At 31.5% G+C, this 14,831-nt stretch overlaps 2 protein-coding genes across 4 annotated transcripts in view; one reads left to right on the top strand and one right to left on the bottom strand.

The window, feature by feature from the left end:
• The window catches only part of LOC145334613 (cell death-inducing p53-target protein 1-like), a 345,932-nt gene that overhangs the window by 286,321 nt on the left and 44,780 nt on the right, over positions 1–14,831 (bottom strand). The gene's annotated exons all lie outside the window — the stretch shown is intronic.
• LOC145333658 (uncharacterized) lies at positions 2,160–14,134 on the top strand. Its single transcript, XM_080178829.1, has 15 exons — positions 2,160–2,252; positions 3,434–3,490; positions 4,521–4,598; positions 5,305–5,443; positions 5,600–5,761; positions 5,899–5,941; positions 7,421–7,474; positions 7,731–7,756; positions 7,877–8,026; positions 11,701–11,769; positions 11,839–11,906; positions 12,344–12,403; positions 12,704–12,775; positions 13,389–13,435; positions 13,994–14,134. The coding sequence occupies exons 1-15, from the start codon at positions 2,183–2,185 to the stop codon at positions 14,072–14,074; spliced, it is 1,176 nt and encodes a 391-aa protein (XP_080034955.1). The 5' UTR covers positions 2,160–2,182; the 3' UTR covers positions 14,075–14,134.

The following is a 14,831-nucleotide window of genomic DNA, read 5'->3' as shown; positions in this document are numbered from 1 at the left end:
CAAAGGCTAAAAACCAAATGTAAGAAAAAAATGGCATTAATTATGATTCTAGTGGGAGTGAAGGTGAGAATATTGTGTCATGAAAAAAAGGAAAGAAATCAGAGAATATTAATAAGAAGTTAATTGAAAACTGATGAATCTTTTCAAATTAATTTTTGAGCTATTTAAATAATTTGTCATATTTGAAGAACATTGTAAAGAGAAAGTTTAATGTTTAAAGAAAGATATACCGTCTACATATCATATAGGGGGCAAATCCCCTGATTTAAAAGATGGAAACCCCAACACCCGACCTAAATAAATGTAAAGGAAGCAGCTCATTGTGTCTATAAAAAAAGATATCAAACACTACAAATGACCAATTATAGTCCAGTATACATTTTAATTGGCCAATGGCAAAATGTATACTGGCCTATCATTGGTCATTTGTATTGTATTGTTTTTTTTTATATGTAGACACTATAAGCTGCTTCAATGTTGTATTTGTATGTTCCTATCCATTTAATTAATAATTAACTAAAAATTCTGTTCAAAATCCTGATTTTTTATGAGCATTGTCCTTCCTGTCTCTTTACCTCTAGACACATTGTAAAATGTTGTGTAAGACTTTTTACAACTGATATGTAATAACGAAGCAACTCTATGATTCAAAATATCCATCCATCCTTTCGTCTGGAATTTTGAGTACTAATAAGATAAACAGTTTCAAACAAAGGTCGTGCAATGAAAGTGTTCATTAGTTTTTAGTAGACTCTATAATTTGAAATTTTCGTCTCTATGTATGTTTGTCTTAACGGTTAACGTTTTGGGGTTTTCCTAAGCAAGAAGGGGGTTGTCCTATTAGTCTAATGTGAGAAAATGAGAATTTTGCTTCTATTCTATACACAATTTTAGGTCACATGCAAAAGGAACCTTACATGAATTTTAAATTGCTAATTTATGACACATAGACTTAAAGGGGACAAGCAAAAGTCAAAAGAACGTCTGAAACCTCCTTTTTTGAGGGAAGGGGGGGTGTTGAGAAATATTTATATCTCCCTTCATAGGCAGGGATCTGAAAGGATAAGACAATTGACGATACATTGATGTACATCACCATTGATGATACACAAAATTAATTCTTCTATAGAATTAGAATTAGTGGTCAAAATGTTTGGACACACAACTTAATAGACCAACCAATCAAAATTCGAGAAAAATCTGAAAAGTTTATTAGCTAACGAATGAGAAAACGTTTATATAAAACTTTGGGGACTACTGCAATAAACAGCCCAATGTCCCCTTCCTCCAAGCTTCATTGCTCATAATAATTGTTGATCCAAATAAAATTAGCAAAGGTTAATCCTTTCTTATTCTGGGTTTATTCAAGAAGCGTTTCTAATCCTCAAATTGCATATAAATGTTTTTAAGCTGTAAAGTAATAAACATTCTAACTTTAAAAGAAAATTTAAGATCCTCCAATCCATGCTTCAGACCTATAAAAAAAATAAAAGTATTAAGGATGCAGCATTAAGCATATACAATCAACTATTCAATCAAATTTTTAAAGATATGCCGGCAAAAAATGTCTTTGTGTGCAAAAACAGAGCCATATACCGCTTTGCATGCATGTTGGCACTGTTTTTTTGATAGTTACTCTACTTACTCTATGTGTCTGTTCGTCAGTCAGCATGCAGCAACACTATGAGGGATACTTTCTCGGATACTATAAAAGATATAAGACTGATTTTTTTTAATTCCCTGTACCAATAAGCATTCAGTGTTTTATTTACTTGGTCCCTCGTTATGTCAGTCCTGCTTAAAATATACATATCAAAATAGTAAAATACATTTGTATCATAAAAGGGAAACGAAGTAGCGGGTTTCGTCGTATTTTCTCCCATTTCAGTAACATGAACCTAACCTAACCTAAAAATAGCATTTTAAAAGCTACTGTGAAAATATCACTAAACTTGCTACTTCGTTTTCTTTCCATGATTCATACATGTATAATATTTCGTGATTTTTACCACTAAATTTAATCTTGATTTAAACATCTCCTATAAAAATCACTTTGTACATATTTCCATACTTCGCTACATACTTCGATGTTGCTATTCTTGTTTTAACAATCGTGCGCATCTCTTGTAAGAAAGGTTGTTTTGTGCAGTATGTGCGCTAGTTAGTCTAGTATACCATTTACATGCAGGGTTTAGTTCAATTTGTGCTTCCTTACAGTATGGGTTACTTGCTAAAACATTGTTTGAGACTTTGTAAGTAAATTAAGTAAAACATTAATGGTGTGATTGCTGAAATTCACTTTGTCTGTCTGTCCGTCCCTCATTCCAAAGTTGATGTTTTATGTAAAAGTAGAGAGATAATGTCTAATGAGAAATTCTGCAGAAGGATGGCAGAATATTAAAGACTTGTCATTGGTTAGATTAAACTAAAATATTCTAGTTTTAAACATTAGAGTTATTTAGAGCTGTTCTTTCAACTTTTACTCGAATCAAGTCCATCACATGAAGTACTGTCTTCTTATTGTTGTTTCACATCTATGTTTTATCTGTGCATTAATAATAAATATTCTTTATCTATTGCAATCGTTATAAAATAATAAAAATCCCTTTATGAATTTAAGTTAATAAAATCATATTTTTTTCTGAGTTTCTATTAAAATAAAAATAATAATATCTCGGACTTTAAATGTAAATGATTTATATTCTTTTATTCGTAATTCGTATCTATTTTAAACATTTAAAACACATAAATTCATAGTTTGTTTCATGTTTACCTCGAAATACATTATATAAAAATAAAATAACAACAAATAGCAATACAACAGTACGTTCGTTACGTTTTCAACAGGACCTAGCGTTGTACTGTGTATTATACTCTGTACACATATGGGTAAGAGTAAAGGGCTTAATTTATTCATTTTGTTCATATAAAGAGTCAGCTGTAAATAGTCGCATTTCTTTAGATAAAGCTTTTATCACGTAAATCATATCGTGTAAAAATTTATTTTCTAGTATAGTGTAAAGCATATTACAAATCCTTTAATAAGTCAGCTATGAATGGTTGAATTCCTTAATATAAAGTTAGCTTTCTAGAAAATATATACTCGAAAAATTTTAAGGTGTTTTGTCAGCTGGAGGAGTTCCTTTGTCAGATTTACGAAAAAAGGGTTCAGACTATGCTTCTTCTCTTATTTATGTAAAGAGCATTCAGCATATAACTTACTCAATCCGTTGGTTTGTCAGCCATGCTTCTAAATACATACATATTTTTTAAGGTTTCGGTTTCTGATACTAATTATTTCATATTGTAACTCTTTCCTTTTTCTATTTTATTTCTACTAAACATCTCCTCTATATCTTACTTTGTCCGATATACAACATCCATGATCATTGCGCTTCACTACTAATGAATTTTTCATATCATTCTTTTTTAGTGCTTTTACCTTTGGCTGCGAGTATATTTCATGGTCCAGAATTCCAATCACGCCAAGGTGATAATTATCCTATTAAAGTATAACTATGCCGGGTATTTGTCTAATAGCTTAATTAAGTTGTAACCAAATTAAATTTTTTCATTTGTAGGAATACAATAGAAAAACAGTATTATTCTTGACACAAAATTAATATTAATCTTCAATTTTCAATGTTGTAATGTGGTAGTGCGTGACCGACAAGAGGGGTATAGAAAGCGTAGCCTCGCTTCTTAGTAAAAGGAATGTTTGCAGTTCTAAATTTAGCTGTGCACCTGTGAGCTAAGCCGGTTTATTTTTTGACCACTAATCTGACCGCTGCAAAGGGGAGGGGTAACACATGTTCCCCCACGCCCCCTGCCACCAGCCTGGCCTTCCCTTCTACCTTCACCCCCTTGGACACTGGCCCAGCCAGATGACCTAAGTGAAGCACTCCCTTTCCAAGAGTAACCCCTCAGGACACCTATTCTATTTATAATATCACCTGCCGCCTAATATTTTTGTATATAAACTGAATAATTTGTTTATTTGAGTTAGTAATAAAAATGTTGAAGAACTGATAACAACCACTGTTTATCATTGCCGCTTCTAAACGAGCTGCTTCTAATCAGTAGCTGCAACCGCCGTCGATTTGAACTTAACGCCGAAAAGGGACCCGCCGCTTGGGAGCTCTATACTACAGTAATACAAAATAATACTTTACGATCATCAAAAACCCACTATTGCGTTAATATATAACATATAACTAGGTTTTGTTGTCAACAATGCCTATATTTTGTAAACTGCTTTCTACGGATAAATAAATGTACGGTTATAAGATTAAAACCAGTTTTTTGGCCCCGGAGGTGCCGAAGGCACGGGCAAAAAACTGGTTTTAATATGTTCATTTTATTATTCGTAGGAAACTGGATATAACATGATGTTATACATAATTTTTCAATATGGCAAAGAACCGGTTTTAATTCAACGGATATTAATCTGTTGCGAAGCGATAATAAAGCGCCATTTAACGTCAAACGTTAAAACTTTATCATAGTTTTAATTCTTTAAGGTTGCACTTACACCAATCCAATAGATATAAGTTCAAGCTCAAGAGTTACTACTGAACTAGAGGATTTTACTACTCAGAGTAAGTTTTTTTATTTTTAACCCTATTCCGAAAGGGTGGGGGAGATATATAGAACCTCCCCTAAGGTTTTGCTTCTCATATTAATAATGTTACATAATTTTATGAATTTTCAAATCCCAAAATTAAACTGTTTTTGACCTATTTATAAAAGGTATATCAAAAATATACCATGACACCAGTAGAATCATACTGCAGAGCTAAAAATACGAATAGGCTCCCTAATAACCTTTTGGGGGATTTTAAAGTTTATGTTTTACTATAGATTGAGAAAGTTTTTACAGATCATAAGTTTTTTTTATTTCTTAGCTTTTAGAGTGTTTTGTTTCATAAATATTATATTCTAGTATAAAGTAAAATTAGTTCTTTTAATTTCATCTAAAAACAGTTTAAGCAAGAAAAAGGGAATGTGATTCTGACAAACAATTTTAAAGGAAAATTTCCCCACAACCCCCTTCCCCTGGCCCTTTTTACTTAATTAGGTATATTCTTTTGTCTTCTTTTGCTCCAAACTCAAAATAACATTTATAATAAAGCAATTTTTTACATTTTATGATAAAATATATGAACGTGAAAAAGGTTTCATGATGTATACTCTCTAATATTCTTGATTTTAACAAATGCTCTTTAAATCTCCTTGTAATCTTTTCTATGAATTTTTGTGCTTCGCTACTTATGGATGTTGTCATCCTTGTTTTATATTATTCAGGATATTTAATTCCATTGAGTGGATTAATTGATGTTGTAAGCGATGGTGTTGGAGCCGCATATAGACCCAACATAGACGTATATAATACATTCCCGGTAAACACACCAACATTTACTGGTGGTAGTTTTACCACAAATGAGTGAGTACCTAATGCTTTTATTTTTAGTAGAATTGCTACAAATACGAAAAAATACCCCCCCCCCCCCCCCCGAAATAACTTATAGCCACCGCTATCTATCTATATATCCCTCTATCTATCTATACATCAACAACTTGACTTCACTTTTAAATACAGGTATGCGGTAAATGTGATAGGTATTACTTGGGGTACTGATAATTCCAGAGGTTCAATACACTCTTTAAATGGCAAGAAATTTCCAGCTGAACTTGTATTTGGACTTTACAACAAGGATGCAACAAATCCAAATAATCCTGGAACAATTCCAACATTATCAAGGTTTTATTCATTTATTATTATTATATCAAAAAGAATTTGGTTTGATGTATTTTTTGATGGATTAATATACAAAACATATAAATAACTTATGAATTTAATCCGTCATTTACTTTAAGTAATGAAATATAAAATTTCAGACAAGGTAATGTAGAGTTTTCATTGGTCTCCTTCTTATTTGAAGTAAGTATCCATTTCATATGATATATATATATATATAATTATAGAATGACATTTTCAAATGATTTAAAAAGTACTGAATTTCTGATTTTTATGTTTTACATTCTAAACCACTATACTTTCTTATTTAGATGTGGTTTAGTCTAGCAGCCACCTGCTAGCATCATAAAATAGCAAAAGCATTTGATCACACGCCTCTTCTCATTTAGAGCATGATTATGTTACTGCAAGATTGTTAGTGCATGAACTTACCAGAGCTGGATCTTTAAATGTGTAGCCGTTGGCGTGGCTGTAGCCGTGGCCGTAGTCATGGCTGTAGTTGTAGTTGTAGTCGTTGTCGTAGGCGTAGCTGTGGTTGTAGCTGTAGCCGTAGTCGTCGCCACAGTGCTACTAATAAAACATGGATTTTTAAATGATTAAAAGTGCAATGCCGGCTATCCTAGAATTATGGATATCTAAAATCTTTTATGGCCCACCTAAAAATAAATTATTTTCATCAGAGAAATGAAATTATATTTTATACAAAATTACTATTTTAATAACACATTTTAAATGTTTGTAATATTTACATATTATTAAGGGCATGAGCCAATGTAGTTGGTACTACGGCTGGTATGGCCTATATCGTGCCGGGGCACGGCACAGCACGACATTGCACGCCCGGCCAATTGCCCAGCACGGCTGGACAGACAGCCACTACACACAAGACAAAGGGAGAGTCCAATAAATTCAATATAAATAAAAAAATACATTCAATTACTAAAATTTAAAAAATGTAATCATATTCCAACCTTATCAATAATATTGCAGTAATAAATCCCCAAAAGAATTTAATTTAAGTATATTTATAGTTTTATCATATTAATTTCCTAAAAACTGTCTCTTTATGTAACACAGGCAACATACTTTATTAGTATTACCCAATACCCATACGTGACGGTTCAATATTAACAAATCATTCCATGCCCGTACGTTATTTTATACATCATATAAATAAACTACATCCTAACTTTTATAATTTACTTTTATTTTATTATTTATAAAAACCACAATTAAAATATTTTTATGATAGTTTTTAAATAAAATATTCCATGCCCGTACAATTATTCATACATTCATTTAACAATTATAATTTACGTTTTCAATAGTTTTACGTAAAAATTATCAAAAGCAGCTGTCTTCGTGGCTTTAGCAACGCTTTAGCCACACCAACGGACTGTGGTCACTTTTAGCGTGGTTAACCACGCTACGATTACAACTACGCGTTGTCAATATGATTTAAAGATCGCATTTTTTTTTTGGCCACGATTACGCGTGGTTAATATGATTTAAAGATCGCTATTAGGTTGGTGGCTGTAACTCTGACCACGACTACGGCCACGGCTACGCTTTTAAAGATCCAGCTCAGTATAATATAAGATTATATAATATGATAGTTAATGACCTGGTCCTGACCTACATATATAAAAGTTTATCATTTAGGTGAGCCCTTCAGATAATCCTAATTTGAATTCCCTTTTGCAAACACTAACAAAGGTAATATATAATAGACTAGAACCACCCAACAGACCAAAATATACAGTATTACCGAAATCGGAGAGGTAGTGCATAAAGGTGGTCCATTTAGCAAATAATGCACCATAAATGAAATTATATATGCCTAGATTATCAAATTATTTGAAAGGTAGGCATGATTACATGATAGGCTTGTCAATCAAAGATAGACTTTTGTGATTTAAAAAGATAATTCCAATTTGAACTGTAAAATATTTAATTTAAACCTCAATTTAAGGGAATTGCCAGCCAACAATCTGAAGTGTGAGTACTAAGATTATTTAAACTAAATATTTTCAAAATAACATTAAATTTTGGTTATAATATTGTTCTTGATAGATTTCATTATAATTTGATTGTATATGTATTATCTATATTCTTTAGACTTTTTTTGAACAGTATAGTACCATTACAAAAATGGTTGGGTAATTATTACTATTATGAAATTGCTGATGATACATTTTGTGGATTATCTCAATTTGTAGTTTTTGAAGACCCCATAGAAATATCTAACTCTCAATTGAATACCCTAAGGTTAGTATTTATCCAGGGATAAGGGATGGGAAACATAGGAAAATATTATTTCAGGCTTATTTCACCACTAGGCCTAAAAAACAGTTATAGGATGGTGCAGTAGTTGGTATTGAAAACTATCAACTATAATGAAATAGCTAAACAAGTGCTAAGAAAATAAAGTAATAATAGAATATAATTCAGGTAAAAAATCAAAAAAATCAGTATAACAGAATACATGTCTAAAATTAAATCAACTCATTTTCCATGGCAACAGATAATTTATAATAAACAAAAAAATTTGAATAAATGTGTGACAATTTTTGGCATAATTTTTAAAAAAGAATTTAATAAATTTATAGTACATTATTTTTGCAAATGAAACTGGTTTTGAAGTTGTGGTCATTTAAGCGTTTTATCAATTCCGCCTAATCTTTTTAAAATTTGAATGGATAAAATACAACAGTTCCTGTACAAACTACCAAATTAGAATTCTTAGCTTTTTACTTTCCAAAAAATAATCCCTCTATTTTTCTATTTTCCTTTTTATAACAGTTAGGGACTTGAATCCATTTTTATAGAAGCAGAAATATAATCTATGATTATGGTTTGAACCCTCTAAAACTGTAATCTACCTTTCCACTTTCCCCTCTCTTGGTGAAGATATCTTCAACGCCAATACGATTTTTGAAATGTAAGATTCTACTTTCCCTTCTCTTGGTGAAGATATCTTCAACGCCGATACGATTTTTAAAATGTAAGATTCCACTTTCCCCTCTCTTGGTGAAGATATATTCAACGCCGATACGATTTTTGAAATTTAAGATTCCACTTTTGCCTCTCTTGGTGAAGATATCTTCAACAAGAGAGACAAAAGTGGAATCTTATATTTCAAAAATCATATCGGCGTTGAAGATATCTTCACCAAGAGAGGGGAAAGTGGACGGGTAGATTACAGTTTTAGAGGGTCCAAACCATAATCATAGATTATATTTCTGCTTCTATAAAAATGGATTCAAGTCCCTAACTGTATAATGTGAAAGTCTGAGCAAATTTGATACATTGATGTTATCAAACACCATTTGTTATGTTTAATTTATTATTATTCTACAGTTAGGGAGTTGAATCCATTTTTATAGAAGCAGAAATATAGGGATCTTGGACAAAGTAGCTTCAGACAAAGTAGCTTCGGACAAAGTAGCTTCAGGACAAAGTAGCTTAAGGACATTTACTTAAGAAAAGTAGATTCCTAAGAAAAATAGTCTCCAATATGGCCGCAGCTCTCAGCCCCCTGGCCTGCCTAGCCATGGGTGTTCGGCCCCCTAGCCTATAACCTAACCTATGTTAGACTCAGAACATTTATTTAAGAAAAATATCATCAACTGAAAATACATAGGTGGTTTAGAATTTCGTGGATTAAAGTGGTTGATAGATTTTTTACAATTTTTAATATTGTTTTTACAAGTTTTAATAATGTTTTTACAAATTTTTGGTTAGGTTATAGGCTAGGGGGCGGAGCGCCTGCGGCTAGGCAGGCCAGGGGGCAAAGCGCTGCGGCCATGACCTTTATTAATAGTGGAGGCTACTTTATTCTGAAGCTACTTTGTCCTGAAGCTACTTTTTCCTAAAGCTACTTTGTCTGAAGCTACTTTGTATGAAGCTTTTTTGTCCAAAGCTACTTTGTCCAAGATCCGAAATATAGTCTATGATTACAGTTTTGACCCTCTAAAAAATGTAATCTACCATTCCCCTTTCCCCTCTCTTGGTGATGATATCATCAACGCCGATACGATTTTTGAAATGTACCATTTCACTTTCAATAGAGGCAAAACTGGAATGGTACATTTAAGTTTACATATCAGCGTATTCATAAACATTGATTTCTTAATTCAAATCGACATAATGGTATGGTATATTCTAGTTATCATTTTTATTTTACATAAAATTTTTTTGATTATAATTAGTATTTTATACATTCCTACCATTAACATAATTTAAAAATAGTATGTATGATTTCAATTATGTTCACGTTAAAAGTGTAAACCACCATTCCAGTTTCACCTCTCTTGAAAGTTGAATGATACATTTCAAAAATTGTAACGGCATTGATGATATCATCACCAAGAGAGGCAAAATTGGAATGGTAGATTACAAAAATCATATCGACGTTGATGATATAATTACCAAGAGAGGGGAGGTAATATAGATTACGTTTTTAAGAGGGTCAAAACTGTAATCATAGATTATATTTCTGCTTCTGTGAAAATGGATTCAACTCCCTAACTGTTCTAATAGCAGAAATATGTTAATAATTTGAAATTCCATCTTGAAGCGTAGTTTGCCGCGGTTTTTATATCGACAGCTGTCAATTGCCTATTGGTTTATACTAAACAAGCCATTCTTAATTGGTTTAGAGCCGCCAAATAATTAATTTAATTAGGAAATGGTATAAGTTGCCGGGACCTAATTTTTGGCAAGGTTTTCTATCCCTTATCCCTATAAGTCATACATTTAAGTTGAAATAGCAAATTAACTACTTGAAAAAATTTATCTTGTGTTGTCCAGCTGTTACATTAATGTATTTCCATTAATCTTTCAACTTTCAAAATAAATAATGAAATAATTACCAAGTCCCACACCCAAAAACCCTAAATTGAAGTGCCAGAAACGAATTATATTTTTTACAATTAAACAAGGATGACAACATCCATAAGTAGCGAAGCACAAAATCTATTATGAAATAAACAAACGGTCCAAATGAGTTATAGAGCAGATTATCTGTTATAATAACAAAGAAGAGAAAGAGAGGAAATATGCAAAAACTAAAAATCACGAAACCTTAAAAAATAAGGTTTATGTCTTTAAAAGTTGTTAAAAGAAAAGCAGCTAAAAGGCTGCTTAAAATCATTCATACTGACATAGATTTTTAATACGTAATTATGGTGCATAATGAAGGGTGGAAAGAAGTTTCAGCCGTGCATCTTTTGTAGGAGTCGAGAAAATCTGTTATAAAAGGTAAAAGCAAATAAAAAGCTGCTTAAGAGCAGTCCGGCCGTTATGGATGTTTAATACTTAATTATGCCCCATATTGATGTTAATGTTGACAAGAAGTTTCAGCCTTGTATCTTGAATAGAAGCCGAGAAAATCACGTTTCTCCCACTTTGTGTCTGACGGACGGACAGACAGACGGACATTTGGAATTATAGAGTAGCTTCGTTACTGAAAAAAAACTTTTCAGTCAAAATATTTATTTTATCTTCTGTGACAAAACATAAAATCCTTGCAGCGAAGTATGGAAACATAGATTTTACTGCATCAAATTGATAGACGAAATTATGTGTGAGGTTACTGGCATTCTAAGTTTATGTCCAAAGGCTTTTAGTTGGTGAACTTTAATATTAAAATTCATACATGAGGGTTAGAATAATTATTTCTTGCATCGTATTATAAACAGTTTTTCGCGGGCCTGGGGCACGAACTAAAATAACTGGTTTTAATCTTATGATTGTACATTTTTATATTCGTAGAAAACTGGAAATAATATAGACAAATTTTTTTCGTATGGATGAGAACTGGTTCTAATCCATTGGTCATCGGTTTCGAATGAATACGAGAAAAAATTATAAAACAAACTTTTACTGTTTTAGAGGTGTTAAAATGCCTTTTTCAAACGTTATAATATATTATTTGTTAGAAGTTTGAGACCTGGATTTACAACTCCTAATCGAACACAAAGTATAGGAAATAGAACTCTTTACTACAGGTTAATTTAATTTATTGAAAATATATACTTAATTAAGTACTTGAAGTGATTTTTTTTTATTTTGTGCAGATCAGTAGTTAGACGTTCATTAGTTGAGGTAGTTGTCAATGCTTTTGGCGTGGCTGTTATAAGTTCAGGTAATAAACAATTTAAAAATCATTAAGATCATTAATATCAACCCTTATTAGTTGGGTGATGAGGGGGGAGGAATTAATAAAAAATATGGCAATGTTATCATGCTGACCCCCATAGCCTCTTAAAATTTGTATTTTGAAAATTCTAAAATGAAATTTAACTATTAATGAAAATACTGAAATAATAAATCAACAATTTAAAAGTGGAGGGTTGACATACCCCACTCCCATTACCATTTAAATACCCCTATATAGTATATAGTCCTATAGAGGCATAGCTTCTAGCAATAAGAATATAACTTATCTCATATTTTATAGTAAAACAATGTTTGTTACTTCAATTTTAATTTTATTTAAAATTTAATGCTTGTGCAATGAAAGATTCTGATAGCATAAGGGTTTTACAAAATAATAAGATGATTTTTAGTAAATTTTTTCAGGGTTTATTTTATTTGGCAATATCTTAAATGATCCACTATCAACCTTCATTATCGCATTAAGTAAGTATATTTTAAATTCTTTTCTCCTATTCATTCAAACCCGATTAATATCTGGTAGATTAGAACTAGCTCTCATCCATACCAAAAAATTATGTCTAGCATCGTATTATATCCAGTTTTCTATGAATATAAAAATGTACTATCATAAGATTAAAACAGTTTTTTTAGCCCAAGCCTTCGGCATCTCGGGGATAAAAAACTGGTTTTAAACTTATAATTGTACATTTTATATCCGCGGAAAGCTGTTTATAATAAGATGCGAGAAATAACTATTACTTCATTTAATTACATTGTTTATAGGAGCAATAGCATCAACTGCAATTACAATGGCATTTGCATTAGCTGGGTCATCCTTTGCACCTGCATTTTCAGGTATATATTGGAATGCTAAGTTTTATAGTGAATGTGTCTATTACTCAAAGAAGATTTTTATAAACCTACACTATAATTAACTTTGTATGTACATCCTTTAGTCTGTATGTCTGTAACGCTGTTGGTTAAATGTATTTTTCTTGGCTACAATTTAAGAGAAATAACTGATTTTTTTGTGAAGACTCTGAGTCCCAATGAACTTCCGTCAGTCATAAATTATGGAGCATATTTGAGTATATAACATTTATAGTAGTCCAACTGCTTTAAAGCGGTTTTCTTTACTGATTTCCATATATCTTTAATATTTTTTGTCCGAGAATCAAAATTTTTGTGGGTAACAGAATAAAAAAGCTAATAAAATTAGCCTTATATTCGATTTTACATATTTTTTCCCTCTCTGCTGCTTTTGAAGATAGATTGCTGATTTTTGTTAAGCTTTTATTTTCTAAAGAGTATTTAGTTTACAACTTACTTTGTTTGCAACAAATAACATTAATAATTATAATGTGGGTTTCGTGATTTCTTCTACTCTAATTCTTCTATACTTATGGATGTTGTCATTCTTGTTTTTCTATATTATTCTTTAACATAAAACTTAATACATCTGATTTAGGTTTGAATACTGATGGACTCCCAGCCTGCCTTGCCTCAGAATGTAGAGTAAGATATCATTTTTATTACCTATTACCTAATTGGGGCGGGATTTTTCTTCGATTTCAAGTGATGCTTGTAATTGGATACAATACTCTAACGCCCACTGGTGGATATTAGGTTAAGTAACATACAACAAACAACTAAACTTTGATTGCACAACAATTGTCTGATAAATCCTAACTGTGCATGGTAAAGAGTTGTGCCTGTTTATGGGTCAAGCATTCTCCCTACTCTATCTGTTTATGTCGTGCACCTATAACTTCCTCAACGAGGAGTTGATGCGCTATACATATATTTATCTAAAGACAATTTAATATTAATGGTAATAAAGTCAGCCCTTCAAAATACCACCTCCTCATGACATCTAGATGGTTTCAATTCTCAACAAAAAAACACGTCACAACTAAAGATGTTAAAATTGTTAATACTGCTGCCTTGGCCAAAATACAGGCATCACTTATTACAACGGCCATTTTGTTTCTCTGTATAATACAAAGTTTTAAGAGAAATCACAAATTAGAGAGTCCAAAAATGCCAAATCTTTCAATTCTTATTTTTGTATAGGTTAGGATTGATGATGAAAGAACTAAATGTTGTAGAAGAATTAGAAGAGGAAGAAGACTTGTTTGTCCAAGAACATGTTAATATTATCTTGTTATATTTATTCTTTTTATTTATCAAAATATATGTAATTTTAAAAATTTCCATTAATTTTAGAAAATAGCTGTTTTCACCTTCCCAAAGCTACTAAAACCGCCCCCCAAAAAATAATAGCTCTTAGTACCATATTTCAAAGATTATTACACTTTTAGTACTACAGTTCCTTAGTTAAATATTCATCCGTGGCGCTCTCATGCAAAGAATCTTATTGAGAACTGATACTTCCCCCCACCCCTCCATTTTCAAATAATTTAAAGAAAGATTATAATCAAAATTTACGAGTCTGGTCCACACCACGTCATACAAGATATGTTGAAAATGATACCTTCTGCTGCTATGTCTGGCACATGATACTAACAAATAGAGCAAAAGGGGGTGTTGCCTTGGCCCATAAACAGGCGCAACTCATTACCATGTAACATCACCGCCAAATATTCATTTCGGTCAATATATTAAGATACAGTGATAAGGACAGATTATGTATAATTACATATTCTAATTAAAGCTTTGATAAAAGATAATTAACCCAAGAATATGTTGAATCTGCATTATACAAAATTAAAAATCGGCCCTACCTGCTTTATTTGACAAAGAACTTAAAATTTTTATTAGGGGGAATGCCTCAGCCCCAAACAAGTGTAACTCATAACCATACACAATGGAGATCTCAAGACTTTAGTGTAACTAAATAATTGCAATTTATTTTGAAAGAAAATGTCTATTTATTATAGAAAAAATTACA

This window comes from Acartia tonsa, chromosome 12 (assembly GCF_053477335.1).
Source record: "Acartia tonsa isolate MP-2025a chromosome 12, ASM5347733v1, whole genome shotgun sequence".
Lineage (NCBI taxonomy): Eukaryota > Metazoa > Arthropoda > Copepoda > Calanoida > Acartiidae > Acartia > Acartia tonsa.
The sequence above is the reverse complement of the archived record's forward strand: the minus strand, read 5'-3'. Positions and strand labels throughout refer to the sequence as shown.

Bases quoted from the DNA above. Each gene is read 5' to 3' on its own strand.
- LOC145333658 (XM_080178829.1), top strand. From the start codon at position 2,183: ATGCAGGGTTTAGTTCAATTTGTGCTTCCTTACAGTATGGGTTACTTG. The intron at 5,762-5,898 runs GTTTTATTCATT...ATAAAATTTCAG, and splicing joins ACAATTCCAACATTATCAAG to ACAAGGTAATGTAGAGTTTT. The intron at 11,907-12,343 runs GTAATAAACAAT...AAATTTTTTCAG, and splicing joins CGTGGCTGTTATAAGTTCAG to GGTTTATTTTATTTGGCAAT.